Below are 23,959 nucleotides of genomic sequence, written 5' to 3' on the forward strand. Positions count from 1 at the left end.
AAGGCTCTCGACAGCACCAATCAGAAGGATGAGAGGACCCACTCCCTCTGTTCTCTTTATGACTGGTCCAGTCTGTTTGAAGAGGTGCTCTTTGGTCAAATCACAGGTTTCTCCCAGGAATAGCAAGCAAACACACACGCACACACACACACACACACACACACATGCACACGCACACACACACACACACACAACATGCAGCCACTACAGACAGCTGATTAAGTTCTCTGTAAATGTTTTTTTTCCTAAACCAAGCCAAGGTTGCTCTTGTAAGGGAATGTTTAAATGCATGGCATTTTTGTTGGTTATTCCAAGGCTTTGATGAGGTGTTGGCTGTTTTTGTAACATCTACAAACCCGAGGCGGTACTTGGCAGCGGGCGGTGTTCTGTGAGGCCATGACTGTGGACAGGCGGGGGGGGGGGGGAGCGAGGGGGAGTGAGCTTATCATGGGTAGTTTCCAGAGCTGACGACAGCCACCTTCTTAAGAGGAATCAGAAGCTGCCAAAACATCAAGCCAGCCCTGTTCTCAACGCCAAATGAGCTGGGGATCAGCTGGCTACTCCAATCCCAGCACAGCGAGCATGGTGCCTAGTCAACAAGAGGTGCTCTCAGGTGCTCTCTTTTCTCTCTCTCCTTCTCTATCTCTCTCTCTCTCCCTCTCCCCTCACTACCTCCCTCTCTCTCTTGCTTATCACATTGTCTTTTTGAACAGGAAATTAGCCTCCCCTTGTGGAAAGGTCTCAGGATGGCTTTTCCTCCCTCTTCACTCTGCTTCCTGGAGGCTTTTAATCTTGCTTCTAAAGAAACTTTTTTCCCCCCAACTTTCTTGTTTTTTTCCCCTCACGATCTACTTCTGAACCAAGCTCCTCTCCCACCTCTATCCCTCAGTAAAGCGTTGGTCTTGATGAGTAGCTGAGAGCACATTTTGTTGGTGAATCCCTCTCATTGTGAGGCAGGTAATGGGCCTGACTAACAGCAAGTGAGCAACAGCGTCTGACTGTCGCGTAGCATTGAATGCTTTCTGTTCATACTGAATCTGTTAAGTATGCTCTCTATTGCATCATATTTCACGTTCAAAATAGCAGAACAACAACAGACAGAAGTGTCGGTTGAGAGAGTGACAGGAAGAAAATAGAAACGGGACGACCAACAGAAGTCCTGCTCAAAACGTCGCTCCCGCGTCGCGCTGCACAGCCCTGTGTTGCGTTGCATCCAGTTAGAACATCCCAATTGAAAGCAAAGTAATCAGATTGATAAACTGATTTTTGTCGCCAACGCTCGCTTGCATCGCATGTAATTCCCCTCCCTCCAACACCTCCACGTCCCACGGGTAGGTGCAGGAGTGGACGCCTCTGCACACAGGGGATCTGGCTGAGAGCTGAAGGGCCTTTGCCTCTCATTAGGGGGAGAAGCCCAACTTGTAGCAGCTTATTAAATCTCCCCACAGCTTTGGCCGAGAGTGTTAACCGCCGCACCTCACCACCCCCCAATTCGTCCCTGCAAAGCTCAGCAAAAGGGTACGGTAAAAAGTTATACAATCATTTTTGCATGCACACACACACACACACACACACACACACACACACACGTTTTATCATTCTCTCTCAGCCCATTGGACATTGCCAGCCAGTTGTGCGCCAGATGGGTCCAGATGATTTGGGCTTTTTGGAGCGCTTCGCTCCACAAATTCTTCGCAGCTGTGAGTTTTTGGAGCTTTGTAGTGTGGTGCCAGCGGAGCAGGCGCTGCAGGAGCTATGCATGGGAGGCCTGAAAGCACAAGACAAATGCCCTGTTGCTGCAAGAGGCTTTGGCTGATGCCATTTTGAACTGCTCTTCATAATTTTTCTCAGCCCCCCCATCTCTCCAAACTGAACAGAAACACAGTATGTTTACTCTCTGTCGATGTAAACACCAGAGTCAAGCCTGAACAGAAACGCAGTATGTTTACTCTCTGTCGATGTAAACACCAGAGCCAAGCCTGCCAACAGATACGTCTGGACGGGGACTGTGACAAAGCGTACACAGGTTCTGTTCGCCTCTTTAGTATAGTATGGTATAGTATAGTATAGTGTAGTATAGTATAGTATAGAGCAGTGGGACGTGTACCACCGGTGGTACGCAGGATGAAAAGGGCAATGTCGGAAAGGTGTTAAAATATTTTTTAAAAATCTTAAGCCTACTGTATATTCTATTTGTTCTTTGTGTTTCATAATGTTGTTCTCTACACTGATTTATTAGTGTGAGAGCTCATAGACCAGTTGTACATTTTGATTTTGTTATTTGTTTGTCATGTAGGGCGGCTAATTAAACATGACGCCTGGAATGTGTCAATAGAATGTGTATTCTTACTTTTTTATGTGTCGGATGGTGGGGGTGCTGGTATAGAGTATGCAGACAAAGTTTGTTCAGAATTTTTATTCTTCTGTCTGTCCCTTTTCAGTCCCCAATCTGAAGCCAGGACACCCGACTGTGCTGTGAAGTTTTCAATTTAATGGGAGGGGAGGAATTTGGTTCCACTTGGTGGTTGTGTGCAGTCCCCCCTCCTCCCTCCCCCTCTTTAGAGGCTCATCTCTCCCCAGTCCCTTGGTTCCAGACCTCCCTCAGTGTTCTGTCCAGCTTACGCTGTGTGGCCGCCCATCCTTTACCCAGGATGGGCTCAACTGTCTCTGACCTTACACCTCTGACCACTAGCACCTTAACCGCACCCTCTCCTCAGGGCAGGAGTGCAGTGGTGCTCATGTAGGTGTGTCGTCTCGTGGTCGAACTACATTTGGAAGACACCAAGTACGCAGTGGTAACATCATGGTGTGACTCTGAGATGCATAGTGAAAGCCTGCTCTGTGTGTGTGTGTGTGCCCATGTCATGATGGTTGCTGATGCCATCGCTTAGTTGGAGAAATTAGCTTATTTGCTGTCTACCCCAGAGTCAGATAACACCCTCCTCTTCTCTGTGCATGCAAAAACACACTGTCAGCCTACCTTAACATATTTCACTGGAAGTGTTGTATTAGTTAGCCTATAGCTAAGGCTAACTCACACAGCATGGTTATTGCACGCGCAGAGAAAAGAAAAATTTAATTTCCCCTTGGGGATCAATAAAGGATCTGTCTGTCTGTCTGTCAGTCAAAAGGTATGTATCCTCTTACCTAATTCCAGGGTAGACGGCAAATAGACAAATTTCCCCCAAAAATGCCGTGTTCCTTTAACATTTGCATGCCAGTGCAGATGCATCAGTCCAGGGTGTTCTCTACTCTCAAACGAGCCCCGCTCAGATCCATTCATCTCGCATTGCGCACACACTCCCGGAGCTCTCTGCTGACATCTCCATCAGTCTGGACACTTATGGGTGGAGTACACAGAGGGCTCCTGAGGTCAACCAGCTAATAACAGCAATAGCGGCACTGCCTAAGAGAAGTCTGTTGTGTGTGTGTGTGTGTGGATGAGAGAGAGAGGTTGGCCTTTTTGTAGTTTACAGCAAGTTTTAAGACTGCCCTTATGTGTAGTGTTTGTCTCTGAAGTTTACTTTATTGTACACAAGTAATTTGGAGCTGTTTGACCACTGCCCTGGTGGTCACTGTGTTCTCCCTGGCAGCTTATATGGCTCTTCTGACTCCACCAACATTTTACTTTTCTTCACTTTTGGGCCAATGGGCATATTTGTATTAAATTGTGAGACTTCCGTAAGAGTCCAGATTTTTGGATTGTGAAAACTGTGGCCTGCAATTTAGCCATTAGGTGACAAAACCACTTGAAGAGTTTCCAGATGCGATGATCTCCAGGAAGATAGTTTGTCACTGTGACGGTGTTCCTGTACCCCCAGGGTGCAGGGAAATCGGCTAAACTTATTTGCTCATCTGTTGCTTTGACTTTAGATAACATCACCATTTCAGGGGTGTACCCTCCAGATTCCTGAAGGGGATTTCTAGGAGCTGTTCAGACTCCTGTGTGTGTGTGTGTGTCGTGTGTGTGTGTCGTCCCCCCCCCCCCCCCCCCCTTCTCTCTTTTCCACACACACACACACACACACACACACACAGCGCGCGTTCACAGACACACACACACGCACGTTCACAGACACACACACACGCACACTTGGAATGAGATCATGTAATCGAGCAGTGGCGTTTGGTCAGACCTGAGGTTGACTGAACTTTGTGCTGGGAGTCTTGGCCACATGACGCCATGGCACCTCCAGTTCTCTCCCCTCTCCCCCTCATCCTACTCCATACTCCTTGTCAAGGGCTTCCCACCACTCTTTACTGTGCCAGGACCGCTCAGACTGCAAATTAAGCATTTACCATCCCCTTCAAATAGGACTGACTTGTACTACTGTATGTGTTTGATTGTGTATGCGTGAAGTGTGTGTGTGTGTGTGCACGTCTGTGTGCCTTTGTTATGTAAAAGGCCATGTGATTTCATTAACCATGGTCAGAGTCATTGAATACATTGATACAAACTTGTTCACACTGCTTTTAATTGCCCTCTCCTGTGAGGTGTGTGTGGTGTACCGTTCGGGCATCTGGTTTCCTCTTCAGAGCGCAGGCTGTGGGCACGATGCAGCAGAGTTACGGAGACCTCCCTCTCTACCCAGCCCCTAATAACACCCCAACTACAGGGGCAAAACCTGGCAGCTCCACAGGGCCCCCAAACGAGAGAGAGAGAGAGAGAGAGACAGAGACAGAGAGAGAGAGAGAGAGAGAGAGAGAGAGAGAGAGAGAGAGGTAATATGAGGTGAATCTCTCTCGTCTTTCGTAACCCCTTTCAGTCGAGGCTGAGGGGGGATGCGGCGAGAACAATTATAGTGACTCAGATATGACCCCTTGTTGGCTGAGCCTGGCACAGAGTGAGGCTGACTGAGAGTTCTCAGGCTCCCCATCTCTGGCTCTGGAGTAATGCCATCATTTAGCTGAAAGAGCTGGTGTAGACAGACGCTTTTTCTCCATTCCACGGACACCCACGGAAGAAGAGGACTCCGATTTAGCACCTGAAAGAGCTCTGGCTTGGCTTAGCAGAGGCACCCTTAAAGCATTTACATGGATGCTTCAGATGAGAGGTTAGTGCCATAATTGGCTGTCATCTTGGCAGCAGCTTTGCCCTTTTTTCAGCTAATATGGGGCTCTTGGTTGGAAAACTGACTCAAGCCTTTTTAAGTCTAGGCGAGGAGTCTAGGTCCCTCTTAATCTTTAGGATCATCTTGCTTCACCTCTAATTTTGCTTCCAGTCCTTAGACAGCCAACGTGTAGTGCTCTTCACCCCCTAATACCTTGAGGGGGCTACTCCCTTTGGGTGGTTTAGTTTGTTTTTTTTCCCTCTGTCAAGTAGAAACTTCCTCTACTGCTACAGTTGTCACCGGCGAGGAGGAGAACCAGACGGGCAGGTTTAGGGGTGGGTGCCCACCTCTCCTCCTCATTGGCTTGGGTTACTTCCCCAGACGAGACTCTGCTCGCACCCGCGTCGAGGTGACACTCTGGCGAGCAGCCTGTCGGGGCTCAGCTGAGGTGCATGCTCAGACTTGTGGCCTCGGCTTGTCGTTTATGGGTTCACCATCGCTGAGGAATTGCGTGCTTTCTCTCAGTGCAAACAAAGCAGGAGGGCACCCCCCGCACCTCCCCCAGTCTTCCGAGTGTCAGATGTGGAAACATTCTTCTACCTGCATTCCTGTCTCTCAAAAACTGTATCAAACTCGTCTCTGTTTACTTTCCCAAATAGAGAGAGAGAGAGAGAGAGACTGAGAGAGAGAGATTCTTATCTGGGCCAAATGATATGCTGGAATGACGAAAGCCTCTCTTGTTTCCACGACACCCAAAGCCTGGGGCAAACCTTTAACATGCATAAACATCACCCACTACAGTGTTGTTTTGGTGCGATTTTTTTTTTTTTTAGTTTTTTCCTTTCTTTGTTTTTCCCACACACAAAACAAGTATTATCTTGAAGTTTTTCCTGTTCCAGCAAACGGCAAAGAGCACATGGCAGCAGCAGTGGCCACACAAAAGACACTCACGGACACTCGTTATGTTTATGTGCAGCACCCCTTAGCAAAACAGTGTTGCCATGCGTATGAGAGACACCCTCTTCTCTTAGGTGTTAACCAGAGCAAGTCATTTTTGGTGTTCGACCGAGCTGAGTCACGTCTGCTCACTCCCTCCCTGCTGCTGGTACCCCTCGGATGACACCCCATGGTTTACTCTCTATTTATAGCCCTGTGCTAGCCATTTATATTGGGGCTGATGATTATTGTACACAGAGGCCTAATGCACTGGCATCTTAGCAGGTGCAGTGTAAAGGGCTGTGTGAAGCCTCAGTAATATGAGTGACAGCTGGTGTCTCTTTTGGCGTGTCAGTTGCAGGGCCGAGGCTGTTCTGCACACAGGCGCTGCTGATGCCTCCGTGCACCTACAGGCATGTCATGGCTCCCTGGGTCATGTGCTGCAGTGGTGCATACATGCCATTGTTCACAGCTAGTCAGCTGTGTGTGCGTGCTCCAGTTACCAGATCATGAAACGGACAGATTTGGGTTAGGCCATATATAGCATGTATAGAGACGTATGCATATGGGGCTTAATGAAAAGGAATGGTGTGCGTTAAGTGTGCATTATTTTTGAAAGTTTTTTTATTTAAGTGAGCCCTGGATATATATTGGCTGCTGAGGCTTGTATCAGGTTTTTTTTTTTTTTCATGGTGATTGAGACAAATGGTTGTGTCGTGTGTCATTCCATTTTCATGTACATTTAAAACTGTGCCCCTCTGGTCTACCTGCATAGCTCATATGTCCAGTAGAGGAGCTATCTGACACAGGAGCTATCTGTGCACACTACCCCACTGTGAAAAAACTTGTGACTGCTCTGTGTGTGTGTGTGCGCGTGTGCACGTGCCTTTAGGAGAATTACTGGGTTCCCTGCTGGCTAACGAGTCTGTCCAGATCTAGCTAAAGCCCCTGTATGCAGGCACAGCCAAGAGGAGAAGGAGGGGGGGGGGGGGGGGGGGGTTGCCTGTCTCCAACTGAATCTGCTAAGCTTCAAGGATGGGATTTGCAGACGCTAAGTCCTGTCCTCTTCCCCTCTCCACACTCAGCGCCTGCTCAGTGCTCACTGCTCTCCTGCCCATGAGAACTGTGAGTCCCCCGTGAGATCACCATTAACTCCAGCGAGAGCACTTCTGCTACACCATCCATACGCCAGCTCACACAGCTATTTACGGAAACTTCTGCTTCAGCGGCAATTGTATTGTACTGTGTGTGTGTTTGTGTGTGTGTGTGTGTTTGTGTGTGTGTGGTGCAAACTAGAGGAACTGAAGCCTGATGTTCACCATCCCAAGTGGAGCATCTAATGGCGTGGGAGGCGTAGTGTAGCGTGGTGTGTGGTGCGGTGTGGTGCGGTGCGGTGCGGTGTGGTGAGGTGTGGTGTGGTGCGGTGTGAGTAGAGACCTGGAGTTGGGGCCTTTGAGCCTCCAGCTGCCTCTTATTTGTTGTGCGCTTTATGATGATTACTCACAACGGTGCAGCAGCACAGCTCCACGGGCCCTGTGCCATCACTACACGCATGTACATGCACACACACACACACACATGCACGCACGCACACACACACTAGCACACACACACACGCACACACACACACTAGCACACGCACGCACACACACACACTAGCACACACACGCGCACACACACACATGCACGCACGCACACACACACACACTAGCACACACACACACACACACACACACACACACGCACACACACACATGCACGCACGCACACACACACACACTAGCACACACACACACACACACACACACACACACACACACACAAAGCACTCCCACCCTGGTCTGTCAAATGTGCACTGCTGCACCAGATGCCAGTGTACCCACCCTCATTCAGTCATGTGAGTGCACACTGTCACTAACCCCTCACACACACACGCGCGCGCGCGCGCGCGCGCGCGCACACACACTCTCTCTCTTATTTCACCCCATCAGTCTTAACCCCTAGCCCCCAGCCTCCATAACACGCATTCTATACACCTGCACTAAACCAGCTGCTCTCTCGACAGTTCTCTCAGCCATCTATGTGAAAGACTGCAGCACCATGAAGTGTATGAACAGGAGTAATTGCTCTTCCTTTCCTTTCATGAACATGCGCTTTACTGTACTGTAGAGGCTTTTAAACAGAGCAATCTTTCCATTATGGCGGCTTCTTTCAGCCTCTTTATTAGCAGCGGAATGGTTTGATTCCGTACCAATGTGCCATTTGTTGGGCACACAGAGATCTGTTTGGCCAGCTGGAAAGATGTGATAATTTGATCGCTGTCCAGGTTTCCAAGGGGAGAGCAGAAGAACAGGGCTCAATCACAGCGGTGGTGAAGAACGCATCTTATCACTGCTAATGGACAACGAGACCCTTCGGCAACAGAGCCGCACACTCTGTTTCATCACAGGTCCCTTGCGTTTTACAGTGTTAGGTGTGTGTGTGTGTGTGTGTGTGTGTGTGTCTCCATAAGTGCATATGATTACTCACACTAAGTAGCAGCCTTGTTCCCTCTCCTCTGTCTGTTTTCAGTCTGCATGCCTTCTCTTTCTTTCTTCCTCTCCCTCCCTCTCTCTCTCTCTCTCTCTCTCTCTCTCTCTCTCTCTCTCTCTCTCTCTCTCCTCTGTCTCGACATTTCTTTCTCTGTCCCTCCTTTTCTCTCTGTCTCTCTCGCTCTATCCCTCCCTCTAGCTCTCTATTTCTCTCCCTCCTTTCTCTCCCTTTCTCTCTCTCTTTCTCTCACTCCATCTCTCTCTCTCTCTCTGGTTTGCTCCTCTCCCTTGCTCTCACTACCCCCCCCCCCCCCCCTGCCCTTGCTCTCTTTTTCTCTCCCTCCATCCCTCTCTCTCTCTCTCCGGTGCGCTGCTCTCTGGTCTCCTCTTCTCCCCTGTGCTCCTCTTCCTGCCCCCCAGTGCTGTGTCCGTCTGTTCCTGGATCAGCTGACGCACACAGAATAGGTGGCTTGAAGGGGAGACGTGCCCAGGTCTGTAATGCCTCTCTGTTGTTGGGATGAAGATAATGTAACATGCAGTCTGTTCCCCTATGCGTCAGGCATGAGCCAGGAACACACACACACACACACACACACACACACATACACAGGAGAACCAGTCTGCCCCCCACCAGATGTCGAGAAAACGGGAGCGCTAAAGGCATGTGTGTTTTTTGATTTTCCCCGATGTTGTGAGTGTGTTTATGTAGTCAGTGACGAATGCTGCCTTAAATCCATTCACCTATACTGAGTCCTCCCCTGGCCGCAATAATGACCTGCACCACAGCACTCTTTATGCTCAGATGGTGCTAGTGTGCCAGAGCTAGTGGACGCATGTGGATGCCTGTGTGTGTGTTCGTGCGTCTGAGTTTGCGAGTTGATGTGTGTGTGTGTTTGCACGTAGCTTTTGTATGTGTTTGTGGGAGCAGTCATGTGGAATTGATTGTGTGTGTGTGTGTGTGTGTGTGTGTGCGCGTGCGTGTGTGCGTGCGTGTCTGACTTTGAGAGGATTTGCGATTGAGTCAGAATCGAAGTAGTGAGGGGGAACAGTGGCAATGTCCCAGAGTGACATAGAATTACTCATACACCTGACACTTCTCCGCTGCAGACGCCACACACACACACACACACACACACACACACAGAAAAGCAGACTCACACACACACACAGAAAAGCAGACTCACACACACACACAGAAAAGCAGACACAGACACACATACACACACATACAGACACAGAAGCGCAGACACACACACACATACACAGAGACACACACACATCCCTCATGGAGGACTGGAAGTCCAGTCAGCGTTATGCCAGGCCCCATATTTCTCCCTCCCTTCACCACTCTGTTCTGGTTATACTGCAAATTTAACTGGTTTTGCTGGAGGCCATATGAGCTGCTGGAACCAGGATGTTAATCAGGCTATTTGAATGCAAGAAAAAAAAGATACAGTAGTTTACATCAACCTGGTTACCAGCTAATGCCACTGACAGTCCTCATCACACAACACAGGGTCCACTTGTACCACAGAGGACAGGAAGTGTGTACCACAGAGGACAGGAAGTGTGTACGGTGCTTGCTACAGAGGACAAGAAGTGTGTACCACAGAGGACAGGAAGTGTGTACGGTACTTGCTAAAGAGGACAGGAAGTGTGTATGGTACTTCATGATGGTGATGATGATGATGGTGAAGGTGGTGATGATGATGATTGTGATGGTGATGATGATCATGTAGGCCTGGGGGCGTTGAAGCAACACAATGTAGTTCTTTTACCTTAAAACAAAACTCACACTGATGCCACATTGACAATACGGAGAATGGAGTCTCTGACATTGGCCAACCGTGTCTGGAACGTCTGTTATGGTGTAATGTTTTTTGCGGGTAGGAACATGACTCTGGACAAATTGGGTTCCCCCCCCCCCCAGCGCTAAATGAATACCCACTACATTGCAAATTTGACGGAAAGGGGAATTCCTACATAGTGTTACTTTAAAGGGAAAGGAAAGAAAAGCAACTGAGTGCAACATGAGGAAGACAAGAGATGAAGGTGAAGGAGAGGCAGAGTGAGGGATGCAAAACAGACAAGAGAGAGGGAGAGAGACAGAGATGATGAGAGTGTAAAAATGGAAAGGGGTGTGATGAGCTGTAATGGGGGTGGACACAGCTGGGCAGCGAGGAGAGCCAGCTCTCAGAGAGACGGCACACACACACACACACACACAGGCGCACACACACACACACACACACACAGGCGCACACACACACTGACTGCTGAGGTCAGGCCTCCATAGCAGTTGAAGTAGCAGCTGTGTGTGTGTGTGTGTGTGTGGTTTTGTGTGTGTGTGATAGAAGGCAGACACAGCTATTCGCCACAGTGTTGTCTGTCTCCATCCTTATGCCAGGACAGTTGCAGAGAGTTTCCTCAGCTTTATGAAATCATTCCCAATCGAGGTGATTCACTAACATGACTTGATTTGAAGTGAAGCTGCTCAGTATGAAGGCAGATGCTCCTGCATGCCTGACTGAACTGCACAGCAGGAGGGGTGGCTGTAGAGAGAGAGAAAGAGAGAGAAAGAGAGAGAGAGAGAGACCGACAAATAGATTCTCTTTTCATTCTTTTATAGGAGAATATTGTAATGAGAACTGCTGACATCTAATTAGGGGTGTGTGTGTGGGAGAGGGAGAGAGAGAGAGAGAGAGAGAGAGGCCATGCCATGCCGGTAACTGTTGCATCTAGATGAGAAGTGGTGCTGAAGATGGTGTGTGCAGCAGCGAGTCTTTTCCTCGAGCAGAAGAGCAGGCGCGGACAGACGGGGTGAGACTGAGAGGGAGGAACCTTTTAGAGGCGAAGCCACTCAGGCCCACACGAGGCAACTTTTACATTAAAAAGTTCAAGTTCAAGCTCGAGTTCTTCTGCTCGCCTTTATGCTGTGGGTCGACACATCCTGTTCTTTCTCCATAATGGATGTTTTTCCCCATCTGCCCGGCTCAGGAGGTGTGTGTGTGTTGTAAGAGCAGGATCTTTTCCTCCTTTACCATATAGTAGACTTATTAGACATCCGTCTGTCTCTAGGGTGTGATCTGCATGTGTGCGCATGAATGTGGCAGAAACATGAGAACCCGGTTTAATTTTAGACGCTTGCCGTGGATAAATAAAGCTCCCTAGTTTCTGTGCTACCAGGAGAATACACAGCACCACCACCCTACACAGATACTCACTCACACGTTCTGTCTGTCACTCTCTACCCGCTTGCCCTCTCTACCACACCCCCCCCCCTCCTCTTTCTCTCTCTCTCTCTCTCTCTTTCTCTCTCTCTCTCTCGCTCTCCCTCTTTCTCTCCCTCTCTTCCTCTCTTCCCCTCTCTTCCCTCATAGTCATGCTGTGTTGTAATAACTCAGTGTGAGGGAGGAGAGGAGCGCGTCTCGTCTCCCCATCTGATGGATGACGCTCTCAGGCTGGACTGGACCGTTACTCCGTCCTTAGACACACACCACACAACACACACACACACACACACACACACACACACACACACACACACACACACACACACACACACACCACACCACACCACACCACACCACATCTCATGACTTTCCTACAACTATTCCTCTATGCAGATAAAGGAGACGCATTGGAGCCCCTCACCAGACACTACGCCTCACTGCCCTCTGCTGGTGGCTGGCTGAGCTGCAGGGGCATGGAGCAGAGTTTCTGTTATTGTGCTCTGGGTGTTCTGCTGCTTTGTAACATGCTGAGGTGTGTTTGTTTCAGTTAGCTGGTAGTAGCTGTCCCTTTTCTTTGCCTTGGGTGAGTTTTGCTGTGCTGGGAATTGCTGTGTTTCCTCTTAGTGCGTTGTTGTTGTTGTTTGAGATCCTTGGTGTGGTTATTTTTCTCAAGGTGTGTGTGTGTGTGTGTGTGTGAGCGAGAGAGAGAGATGGATAGTGTTTCTGTTGGACTGCTGGCGATGAGATGTTTGAGTGACACTTTGCTTGCTTTCACCAGAGTTCTGGCTAGGGACCAAAGTTCGGTGACTCACAATTCTCTTAATAGCTTAAAGGTCTGGAGGTCAATGGAAGGCTGATTTCACGGTGAGCTAAGATGCAGCGTCATGTGATTGTGTGAATGTGTGTTTGTGGCTGCTCTGCGTTTGAAATGACTCATCAGATGAGTGATTGATGGTTCCAGAAGTGGGTCACACCCTTACATGCCCCAACCACCACACCCTCGCATGGGAGCCTTTACTGTCAGTGATCTGCTGCGCTGCACAGGGAGCCGGGTTGATTTGCGTTGGCCTGTTCTCCCTTCGTCTCAGTCATTGTCTGTCTTTCCCCCCCCATTTCTCTCTCTCTCTCTCTCTCTCTCTCTTTCTCTCTTTAGCTTTCTCTGGTGTCTGCTGTGATGTACTGATGTACTGCACAGCTGTTTGTGTGCTTGCTGCCGCTTCTATCCTCAGGAGAAACTGGCATGGGTGGCAACCACACACATACCCACAACAGACACACACACACACACACACACACACACACACACACACACACACACACACACAAAAACTCACAGGCAGATGGTTTACTCCCTGTGTCTAATGTTTAAACCAATCTGAATGGCAACAAATCAGGAACTCCTAGTAGACACACAAGCCCTATTATTATACCCCTCCCCCCCACACACACACGAACATGGGGCAGGACATATCAGTAGAAAAACATTGTCGTGGTGGAGTCATTTCGCTAAAGTATCTGTTGCAAATCTCTAGCGTGTGTGAGTGTGTTTGCATACACTGGTTGTTGTTTATCTGCTGTTGTCTGCGTTTGATATACAAATGGCCTGTTTTGCTTGAAGCATTTAGCTAAAGTAACCTAGCCTATAATACGTGAGTGCTGAGTTTGCATGTGTGGTTTCCTTGTCTGCTATTCTCCATCAATGAGAGGCTTGCTTAGTGAAGACTATATGTTCGGTCAAGCTCTGTCCAGCTGCATGTGAGTGATTAGCATTTGTGTTTGCTTATGTGTGTGTGGTTTTCTTGTCTGCTATCCTCTATAGACCCCTTCAATATTTGTAAACATCCAGAGCCTAGGTTTGGTGCGCTCGCAGCATGGGGTCAGAAAAATGGGGCAGCTTATAGTCCGGCATGTTGAGCTGTCAAGGAATGCACTGTCATTGCCACCCCAGGACCGCAAACCGCACCTTAATAAATTAGTCTTAGCTAATGGTGACTGTCTGCCTGATCCTGAGCTGATAACAGAATGGGTATACAACGTTCACAACGCCAGAAATTCATTTAGTTATTGTGCACGAGAACACCTGATTACAGGATAATGAACCCTTTGAGACTGAAGAAGGCCTGCCATTGGGAGGTTAATTAAAGCAACACCAAAGAGTTTTTTGTACCTTAAATTAATGTTTCCATGTCGTTTCAGTGGTTTATCAACTCGTAACAGGGTGAACGGCACTTCTGCATTCGCTTCGCGGCCCTCTATCAGCTATAACCGCACTATGTAAGTTTGCCAGATCGGGTAGCGGATCTGTAGTTCGATGGAATGATGCATAGGAAACTACAAATTTGACTTGCATCTGATGTCGCAATACATCGTACTTTCATAAAATCATGCAACATATTCTACCTTGTCTGTGGATATTGTTATTTGTAAAGCCGGTGCTGGATAAACAAATAGTGCATGCGACAAAGGAAAAGTTTGTTGGTGTTGCTTTAATTCAGTCACACTCTGGTGGTAAAACAAGATGAATGTGATTTTCCAAAGATATGTTTTTGTAAAAGACTACACTGCAAAAAATGAAATCTAACCAAGTGTTGATAATCTTATATTAAGATTAAAATTTTTATTTGGTATTGTTTTTAGTATGAAAAGACTTACCTAGCACTCTCTCGAAAGATCATTTTGACTTAATTTAAGAAGACTTTGACTTATTTTAAGGAGTCTTATCAAGACAAATTTGCTCAACGCACTGGCAGACAAATTTGCTTGTTTTCAGGACAAATTTGCTTAACGCACTGGCAGACAAATTTGCTTGTTTTCAGGATGAGATGTCTTAATTTAAGAAAAGTTTGACTTATTTTAAGTCAAATGATTTCATGAGAAAGTGCTAGGTAAGTGTCTTTATACTAAAAACAATACCAACTAGTTTTTTTTTATCTTGATATAAGATTAATAACACTTGGTTAGATTTTGTTAGATAAGCAGTTTTTGCAGTGTATCTGTATGGTAAAGTTTGTGTAATGACTGCTGAGAATCTTTATCAAAGTCAAAGTATCTTTATTAGTCTCCCCAAGGAAGGTTTTAGACGCATTATTCATTCTGGTGATCATCATAGGTATTTTTGCAGCCATTATATACATTTTATTTATTTATTTTGTATTGAGGTGATGATGTACAGTGATCTTACATAACCTCACCAGTTTCCACACCTCACTGAGCTGATCAACATTTCTATTTGTATTGTTTGGATGGCTAAAATCTTTTGTGATAATAAAAATGCATATCCTTTGGACGACTAAAATCTTTTGTGATGATATAAAATGCATATTGCTTGGATGGTTACATATTATTGTACGTAATAATCAAAGTGCATACTGCATTGTGATGGTCATTATAGGTCAGAGTATGAGGAGGAGCAGTGCTGTCAGTCACAGGGAGTGGAGGTGTCAGGAGGTGTCAGGGCCAGCAAGGTGGACAGGCAAGAGGAGCTATGGTAAGCAGGTGACAGGTGATGAGGTGGACAGGCAGGAGGAGCTATGGTAAGCAGGTGACCGGTGATGAGGTGGACAGGCAGGAGGATCTATGCTATGGTAAGCAGGTGACAGGTGATGTGGTGGACCATATGTGGTGGACAGGCAGGAGGCGCTATGCTATGGTAAGCAGGTGACAGGTGATGTGGTGGACAGGCAGGAGGCGCTATGCTATGGTAAGCAGGTGACAGGTGGACAGGCAGGAGGCGCTATGCTATGGTAAGCAGGTGACAGGTGATGTGGTGGACCATATGTGGTGGACAGGCAGGAGGAGCTATGGTAAAGCAGGTGACTGGTGATGCAGTGTAGTCAGTGTATGAATCACTTTGGAAGAAGGCATTATGCTGTTCAAAATTCTCACAGTTGGTACGTCGGCATATTGATATAAAAACTTGATAAGGCTTGGTTTTTTTATATTAAAATCAGGTGGTGACAATCGGGTGATTTTATGTAGATTACCCTCAGCCCTTATCACCACACACACACACACACATAAACACACACACACACACGCGCACACACTTCCCCACAATCTTTTCAGCAGCTCATTAGCAGAGTAAAGTGCCCGCGGAGGGTAGGCCAGATCTGAGATCTGTGGATATATCATCTTGCACCCTCAATTTAATTACGAAGCTCAAATGGAAGACTGATCCTCAAACCTGTTTATTTCCACAACACTGCACACACAATACAGGCTAATTATAAACAATATAAGAGTTTTTTTTTTTTTTTTTTTTCCATTTTGTGCTCCCAGCTACAATGCCTGACTCTTTTGGGGCGAACTATTATCATTTCCTGTAGTCTTTATTTTTTGTTGTTGACTGTGTCTGTCCTCAGGAGTGTGTGTGGGCTGGAGAGGACGGGCTGTGTGATCTGGGGTCATTTGGCTTTATTATTCTGGAACTCACAACACAATACAGGAGTCCATCACTCTTGTTCTGAAATGCTTAGTTTTGGCGTGTGTATGTGTGTGTGTGTGTGTGTGCAAGAGAGATGGAGAGAGAGGGGATGGTGGTGCTTATGGGAACAAATTACACAATATTTATAAACAAAAGCACATCAGTGTCAGATACAAATTTCTGTGAAACCCACTTCAGTTTCATTGAATAGAATCTCCAACACGCGTTGATACTTCCCTGCTTCTTAGTGGGGATTATAAATCTTCATTATCTTCACAACAATACAGTGAATGAATGTGGTTTTGTGTTGTGTTGTGTTGTGTTGTGTTGTGTTGTGACAGACACATCATGTCTCAGATCCTTTCGTATCCCTGCAAGCCAAAGGCAGGCTATGTCCTCTTGTTTATGTTCTCTGGCTTCACCCATGTTTTTATCAGCAGACATATGACTCCCATCAAGCCAGTGAGAGATACTCAATTACATTAGCCCTGAAGACTGAGGGTTCGGTCTCCTCCCATGATGCAGTTTGTCCAGGCAGAACGTCCTGAGCCTGACCTCAGCATGTTCTCCATCACTGTCCACTTGAGGGCGACAGAAGGACAGAAATTGACCCCTTTGGCCTGTGGCCTGATGAACTTGGCTGCCTCGTTGCCTTGTGGGGCCATTATGTTTCCTGCTCCCGTCTTGGAGTAGGAGTTGCACAAGAAGTGTCCGAACAGATGGACCTCCCAGTCCAGTTCAGTCCGCTCACAGGCCTCCCCACCAGCTGCGCTCTCACAGCGCTGCTCCTGGGTGTGGCCCCAACTCGGGATAATTAAGCAATAAGCCCCGAGAGGCTGTAGGTTACACTGATTTTACAACAGCTAAGGGGCGTTGTTAAAACCCCCCTTACCTGTTGTAAAATCAGTGTAACCTACAGACTCGAGTTTATTCGATTTATTGATTCATAGATAATCATTCTTCCGCCAAGAAATAGATTTCCTCTATCTGAATGGTTGCCAAGCAACGTCGAGACGCAGCTACTTTAACTTTTGTATCAAGTTATTATAGCACAGTAATATAGAATGAAATGCGGTCTAGGTGTATGTTTATGCTGCATTTTACAACGGCATCGATTTCGCCAGCACAAACTTGATTTCGCCAGTACAAACACACACACCACACAACTCTCCAGCTGTTCACATTTGTCTTGCAAAAAGACAAGTCTGCCTGGAATTACGTCTTTTTTGTTGTCATTACTCTGTGCTAGATAAGGAGGCAACATTCATTTGATGAAAAGCATTTCGGAGTGGTCATCCAGTGGGTTCAATGTGGATAACAAGGTTGCACAGAGCCATCTCAGCAGGAGTGAACACCAACACACTTGGCGCAAAGCTAGCTTGGCTTTTTCTCAGGAAACATCTTAGTGTCTCTGAAGTAGACTGATTATGTGTTTAGCCCCTTGGTCATCTCTAGTCAGGATATCATTCCTCCATCATTCCTCCACTATCCTCTGCTTCTGTATGACAAGCAGGCTGATAAAATCTACTTAAGATATTTGGCTTGTCTGTGAGGACCCTTCACAAAAAAAATCACACATTTTCCAGTCAAACAGAAACTAAGAGGAATTAAGAGGAGGGAAGGATGTTGTTGATGTTGTTGTTGTTGTTGTTGTTGTTATAATGGATGCCAAAGTAACAGCTAGTTTGCTAGAATCAGTTTCACATGGGTGAGTCAAGCAAGCTAAAGCCTTACACTTGGCCACATTTTACAGCTAAATGAGGTAGGAATCTATTTTCACTTCTAATTTGTCCCTTTTGTTTGTTGTTATTTTGCCCTCTTATTTGAAAGTTCTACGCTTATAATTGCCAGTTTGGCTCTACTTGGAGACACTTTGTCTCAGCTCGGGGGTGGGGGGGGGGGGGGGCTCCTAAAAGGCCGGCATTGTGTGGAAGTCCTTCGGATGAGACGTTAAACCGAAGTTCTGACTCACTGTGGTCATTAAAAATCCCATGGTACATATCTCAAAGAGTAGGGGGTTCCCCAGTTTCCTATCTGAATTCAGTCTGGCCCCCTAATCATTCCCCAGTGTAATTGGCTCATTCATTCCCTCACTCTCCACCTTAAGCTGGTGTGTGGTGAGCGTTCTGGCGCATAACGGCTGCTGTGCATCACCCAGGTGGGTGCTACAGTACACATTTGTGGTGGTTAGTGAAAAGTGCTTTGTAAAGTATAAAATGTAAAAGTGCTTTGAGTGCCTTGAAAAGTAAGTATAAGTATATACTCTTTTGATCCCGTGAGGGAAATTTGGTCTCTGCATTTATCCCAATCCGTGAATTAGTGAAACACACTCAGCACACACTAATCCCGCAACAACAGCGGCGCTCGGGGAGCAGTGAGGGGTTAAGTGCCTTGCTCAAGGGCACTTCAGCCGTGCCTACTGGTCGGGGTTCGAACCTGGTCGGGGTTCGAACCAGCAACCCTCCGGTTACAAGTCCGAGGCGCTAACCAGTAGGCCACGGCGGCCCTCCTAAAAAACTTGGTTAGAGATGCCACAAGGTAGGTGGCAGTGCTTTAACCCAGTGGTTCTCAAACTTTTTCTTTCATTCCCCACTTTGATCAAGGGGGCATTCTCGAGCCCCACCTGTCCCTCATCGTTCTAAGAAAGTAGTAGGTCAAGCTTAAAATTGTCAAATTTATTGAAATAATGACAAGTTCTAAATATATCCTCTTCAACAGAGTTAAAATCAGCTGGTGCTGCAGATATAATAATAAATAAATACATAACACACATATTTCTGTTTTCCAGCGACATATTACAAAGCATAGGCCATTTTACAGCATTGTACAATATATTTAATGAAATACCAACATGCTGCATTAAATGGATCCATAATCCAGTCATACTGAGCACTGCTGGTTGGGAAATATTTTTGAAATAAACTTTGCAGGGATGTGATGTAGGCCTACTGTTTAATACATGGGATCACAAGAGTGCCTCCCAATCAGACGTTTCAGCGATTTCGTTCAGAAATCTCAAAGGGATAATACTGTCGCGATCGAGGCGCCTGTCCCATACTCAAGTTTTTTTGGTGAATGCAGTAATCTTATTTGCTAGGTGAGGTAGGTGCTTGTCTTTGCCTTGTAACTGGACACTGGACACAACTCAAATGTATCGCTAAGATATATCAAATATATCGCTAAGATAGGCCAGCTTCGTCAAGAAATGTTCATTAGTGAACGTGCTTGCAGATTCAAACATGTGCTCTTCCTCCAAGAAGAGGCAACTCGGAGCTCAAACACGCGCGACAGCACTTTACCTCGGGAAAGCCACCTTGCCTCGCTGTGAAACAGTACAGCCTTTTGGTCAGCTACCATCTCTTCGCAAAGTGCGGAGAATAGACGCTCTTTTAAGGGCCGGGTTTTGATGAAATTCACCACTCTCACAACAACGTTCAAAATTTCATGTAGGTCGGGACTAACTAAGCTGCCTTGACACGAGCGCTTCCCTGTGAGTAACACAGTGCGTCCATTGCGCATCGGGTGCTACCTGGGCCCAGGCTACAGATAAGAAATAAATAAAAAAACTCCTGTTTTTCACGTCAGTTCGCGCCCCACCTGGCATGTCTGACCCACAGTTTGAGAAACGCTGCTTTAACCATTTATAAATGTGTTGCAGGCCACTAGGACCTCTTCCATCATTTCATCATTCCATCCACTAAAGCACTGTATAAATCAAAATGGACTTTTCTATATTTACCTAAAATATTGTATCCTTGTGGATGTCCTCTAATCCTGTGTTAAGCATGAAGACACTAATGCACACTACAAGTATCAGATGTGCAAGAGTGGAAGTGCTCCAGTCACCAGGCAGATGTCGTGACACACACTAAATGTGTCAGATGCTGCGACGTGACGCACACTAAACGTGTCGGACTACTTTACCACTTCCAAAACAGGCTGCTAAAAATGGCTTATTTGGGAAGAAAATTCACTAGCAGCAAAAGTTGGTGTCACCTCACCTGGCGTTGCCACCCGTGCATCCCAAAATGCTCCTGAGGTAGATTCAGTGGATGGACGCCATTATCTTCTCTTTGACTGTGCCACGCTGAGATGAAAGCTGTCGCTGCTGCTTTGATCTCTGAGGTTTGAGGTCTACTGCTTTGATTTGTCGATTCAAGTCATTAACGGACATGTGTGTGTGTGTGTCTGTCTGTGTGTGTGTGTGTGAGAGAGAGATATTCTTTGATTAAAAGAGTTAGGGTTATTAAATCCAAGCTTTGATGATGTGAAATGTGTCTGCTTATGTTAATGGTAATGTTGTGTTGTGTCACCTTGTCACGATGACTAAGCTGAATGAGAAGTTTAAGTACTTAAGAGCAGCTGAAAGCTATTTTGTTAGTGCTGAGAAGTCTCTCTTGACGTGATGTTTGCGTTTGTAGTCTAGCTGTTTCTTCACACATGCCTGCGTGCGTATTCCTGTGTATGTGTTTGTGCGTGTGGGAGACAAAAATGGGCTGTGTGTACTGTGTAGATTCACTCCAAATGATTATTTCATATTTCTTTCCTCAGAACGTGTAACCCGTGCACTTCCAGTACTCCAGCTGTTTTCAGCAAATTAACTCCTTTTTCTGGATGACTGAGCCACGCTCCCTTAGCAGCATGTGCACACACACACACACACACACACACACACACACACACACACACACACACCCTACGTCAACTCAGACACGGTTCCTCCCACACCCACTCACACCTGGCCTCTGTAGAACAGAACAGAGCAGAACTTATCAAGAGAACCATTCCTCTGTTGGTATTCTAAACAGAAAAAGACTGGAAATGCACATAATGCTGGTTTTCAGCTCACATACTAGTACTGGGTTTCTGCTCAGATACTTGTACTGGGTTTCAGCTCACATACTAGTACTGGGTTTAAGCTCACATACTAGTACTGGTTTCAGCTCACATACTAGTACTGGTTTCAGCTCACATACTAGTACTGGTTTTCAGCTCACATAGTGCTGGTTTTCTTTCATTTTTTCCAATATTCAGAATTCAGTGCGTTCTACAGAGCTGAAGCAATTACTATACAAGGCATTAAAATGATTGAACCTGGGCTTTTTAAAATGGCAAAGTGGTCACGACTGGCATGTGAGAATGACACTCTTAGGACAAGTAGGTTATGTCACAGATGCCCCTTGTAGTGCTACTAGGTGAAAGCATGGCTGCAAGACAGCAGAGGGCAGTATGGTTAAAAAAATAGTCACTACAACTGAATCATGAAGAAGTCCTTGGCATATTAACACCAGCACAAACCTGTCAATGTCCTGGGTGTCTGTGCCTATTGTTTTGACCATGAAATTGATGTGGGCCACTCTAAAGGTGTAGCAAATTGCTTTGACCCAACAGTTCACTTATGGAGCGTGAAATGCTTTGTGTAATGTTGATACAGACCTGCAACTGCTCGAGGATTTGGTAATATTGTGGTTTTGGGGCTCTATAGGTTATGCTGAAACACTCCACATTCACAAAAATATGCCCAGGAATCTGGAGCTGTTCACTGTACATTTGCATTGATCTTTATTTGTTCACAACACACAGACAAGTTATTGAGTGATTGATTGATTGATTGATTGATTGATTGAGTTTATTTGATGATTTTTCAAAAGCACATAGGACTCTGCAGTACAGAGATTCTATACATTAAAAATCACAGAGGACGAAAAGACAAGAAGGCCCGGAGGTGTATTTCCATTGAGGTCCTCGATTCAAAACTAGTTATGGCAAGTTTGATTTTGAAATGTTGAGCTCTTAGTCTATTTAGCCAGACAGGTCCAAGTCATCGTGAATTCTGAAAATGGGCCACATGAGGGCAGTATTAGCCAACATCTTCCGACAGCAATCCGTCTGCCTCATGTACCATGTAGACTACTAGTGTGAGAGGATTGTGTTGATGTTACTGAGCTGAAAGTGTCATTCATTAATATCAAGTTGACAAATTATTCTGTTCTTGTAACCCTGCAAAGAATTGAGGTTAATATCTTGCTAAGATTTTTAAATTGCTAATGAACCCCCTTTCTCTCTCCCCTCTCCCTCTCTGTTTGTCTGCCTGTCTCTTTCTCTCTCTCCCCTCTTTCTCTCTCTCTCTCTCTCTCCCTCTTTGTCTGTCTGTCTCTCTCTCTCTCTCTCTCTCTCCTTTCTTCTCTCTTTCCTTCCCTTCCATCCTGCTGTGCCGTGCTGGCTCTGGATTGTCCTGGAGACAGGTAAGTGGTGATTTAATGGCATATTTCTTTGCTCATGTTTTTGCCCACGCTGCTTTGAAGGCGCTGTGCTGTGCTGTGCTGTGCTGTGCTGCACTCTCCCTGACCCATAGACTGCTGGAGAGGAATGATGAGCCAGGCGAGAGGTGCCAGTCCATCTAAACTCTCCAAAGATGCCCCTTATTTTGTATGAGTGGAGACTAGTGGAGGCTGCAGGTCTTTTTCATCTTCAGCAAGGGTCTCTCTATCTCTCTCTCTTTCTCTCCCTCCCTCTTTCCCTCTCCTCTCTCTCTCGCTCTCACTCTCTCTCTCCCTCTCTCTGTACTTGTGAAACCCCATCACCCTGTAGTGTGTTTGGGGGGGGGGGGGGGGGGGGGTTCTCCTTTATTCTTAGTTTTCCTCAAGAAGCGCAGAATTGACATCATGTCTTCATTTGAACTCTCTCTCATACTGCAGTATGAAACAAGCAGGCTAAGCACTTTGTATGGCACAAGAGCTAGACCTGCTCAGCAGCTACAAGAATTAGATCCCAGATATGAATCACTACCGTCAGGTTTGGGTATTCTAAATGTGACTTATTTTTGAAAGAATGAATTAACACAGATGTACACTCACAAGCTGTAGACATACATGCTTTCTCTGTGGACCTGGTCAATGTTGATGCTGTGTGTGTGTGTGTGTGTGTGTGTGTGTGCGCGTGTAAAGGGAAAGAGGGGGCAGACTGAGGGAAGCAGAGAGAGCGCTGGTGAGCTGCCCTCTCCCTCGTCCTTCAGTGGAGCTGTATTGATCTCTCTGAGAGCCGCTCCTCAGGCCACGTCGGGGCAGAATGCTGCTGCCCTCCTTACCGTTAGCTCAGTCATAGATGCTGTGTGTGGAAGAGGCAAGGCAGAGGCCCCTCTCCCTCCTCTGTGGAATGAAGCTGTAGGCATACTCTTTTGATCCCGTGAGGGAAATTTGGTGTCTGCATTTATCCCAATCCGTGAATTAGTGAAACACACACAGCACACAGTGTACACACAGTGAGGTGAAGCACACACTAATCCCGGCGCAGTGAGCTGCCTGCATTAACAACGGCACTCGGGGAGCAGTGAGGGGTTAGGTGCCTTGCTCAAGGGCACTTCAGCCGTGCCTACTGGTCGGGGTTCGAACCGGCAACCCTCCGGTTACAGATCCGAAGTGCTAACCAGTAGGCCACGGCTGTGACCCTTTGAGAGCTCCTTTGGTAGGGAAAACCTCCTGAGAGATAAGATGATTGCAGAATGCACACTGAAACTTCTTCCTTGATGGAATAAAACAGAGGGTTGACTCTCTGGAAGTACACTGCCGGTTTTGAAACACCTACTCTTTTAGGTGTTATGTAGTAAGCAACATGTATGGGAACTCCTTCAGGACTGTTAGAAACCCATTCCCAGTGTGTAACGTTAAAGCAACACCAAAGAGTTTTTTGTACCTTAAAATAATGTTTCCAAAATCGTTTCAGTGGTTCATCAACTCGTACCACGGTGAACGTCTTCTGCATTCGCTTTGCGGCCCTCTATTGGCT

At 46.6% G+C, this 23,959-nt stretch overlaps 1 protein-coding gene across 6 annotated transcripts in view; it reads left to right on the forward strand.

The window, feature by feature from the left end:
* Nucleotides 1-23,959, forward strand: part of LOC121723674 (pleckstrin homology domain-containing family A member 5-like) — a 122,505-nt gene that overhangs the window by 16,978 nt on the left and 81,568 nt on the right. Inside the window, exon 4 of one of the 6 annotated variants that reach the window (XM_042109582.1) lies at nt 15,143-15,238. The exons of the other annotated variants lie outside the window; for them this stretch is intronic. Coding sequence (XP_041965516.1) covers nt 15,143-15,238 — 96 coding nt within the window. The remainder of the gene's footprint in view (nt 1-15,142; nt 15,239-23,959) is intronic. 6 annotated transcript variants of the gene reach the window in all.

This window comes from Alosa sapidissima, chromosome 11 (genome assembly GCF_018492685.1).
Source record: "Alosa sapidissima isolate fAloSap1 chromosome 11, fAloSap1.pri, whole genome shotgun sequence".
Lineage (NCBI taxonomy): Eukaryota > Metazoa > Chordata > Actinopteri > Clupeiformes > Clupeidae > Alosa > Alosa sapidissima.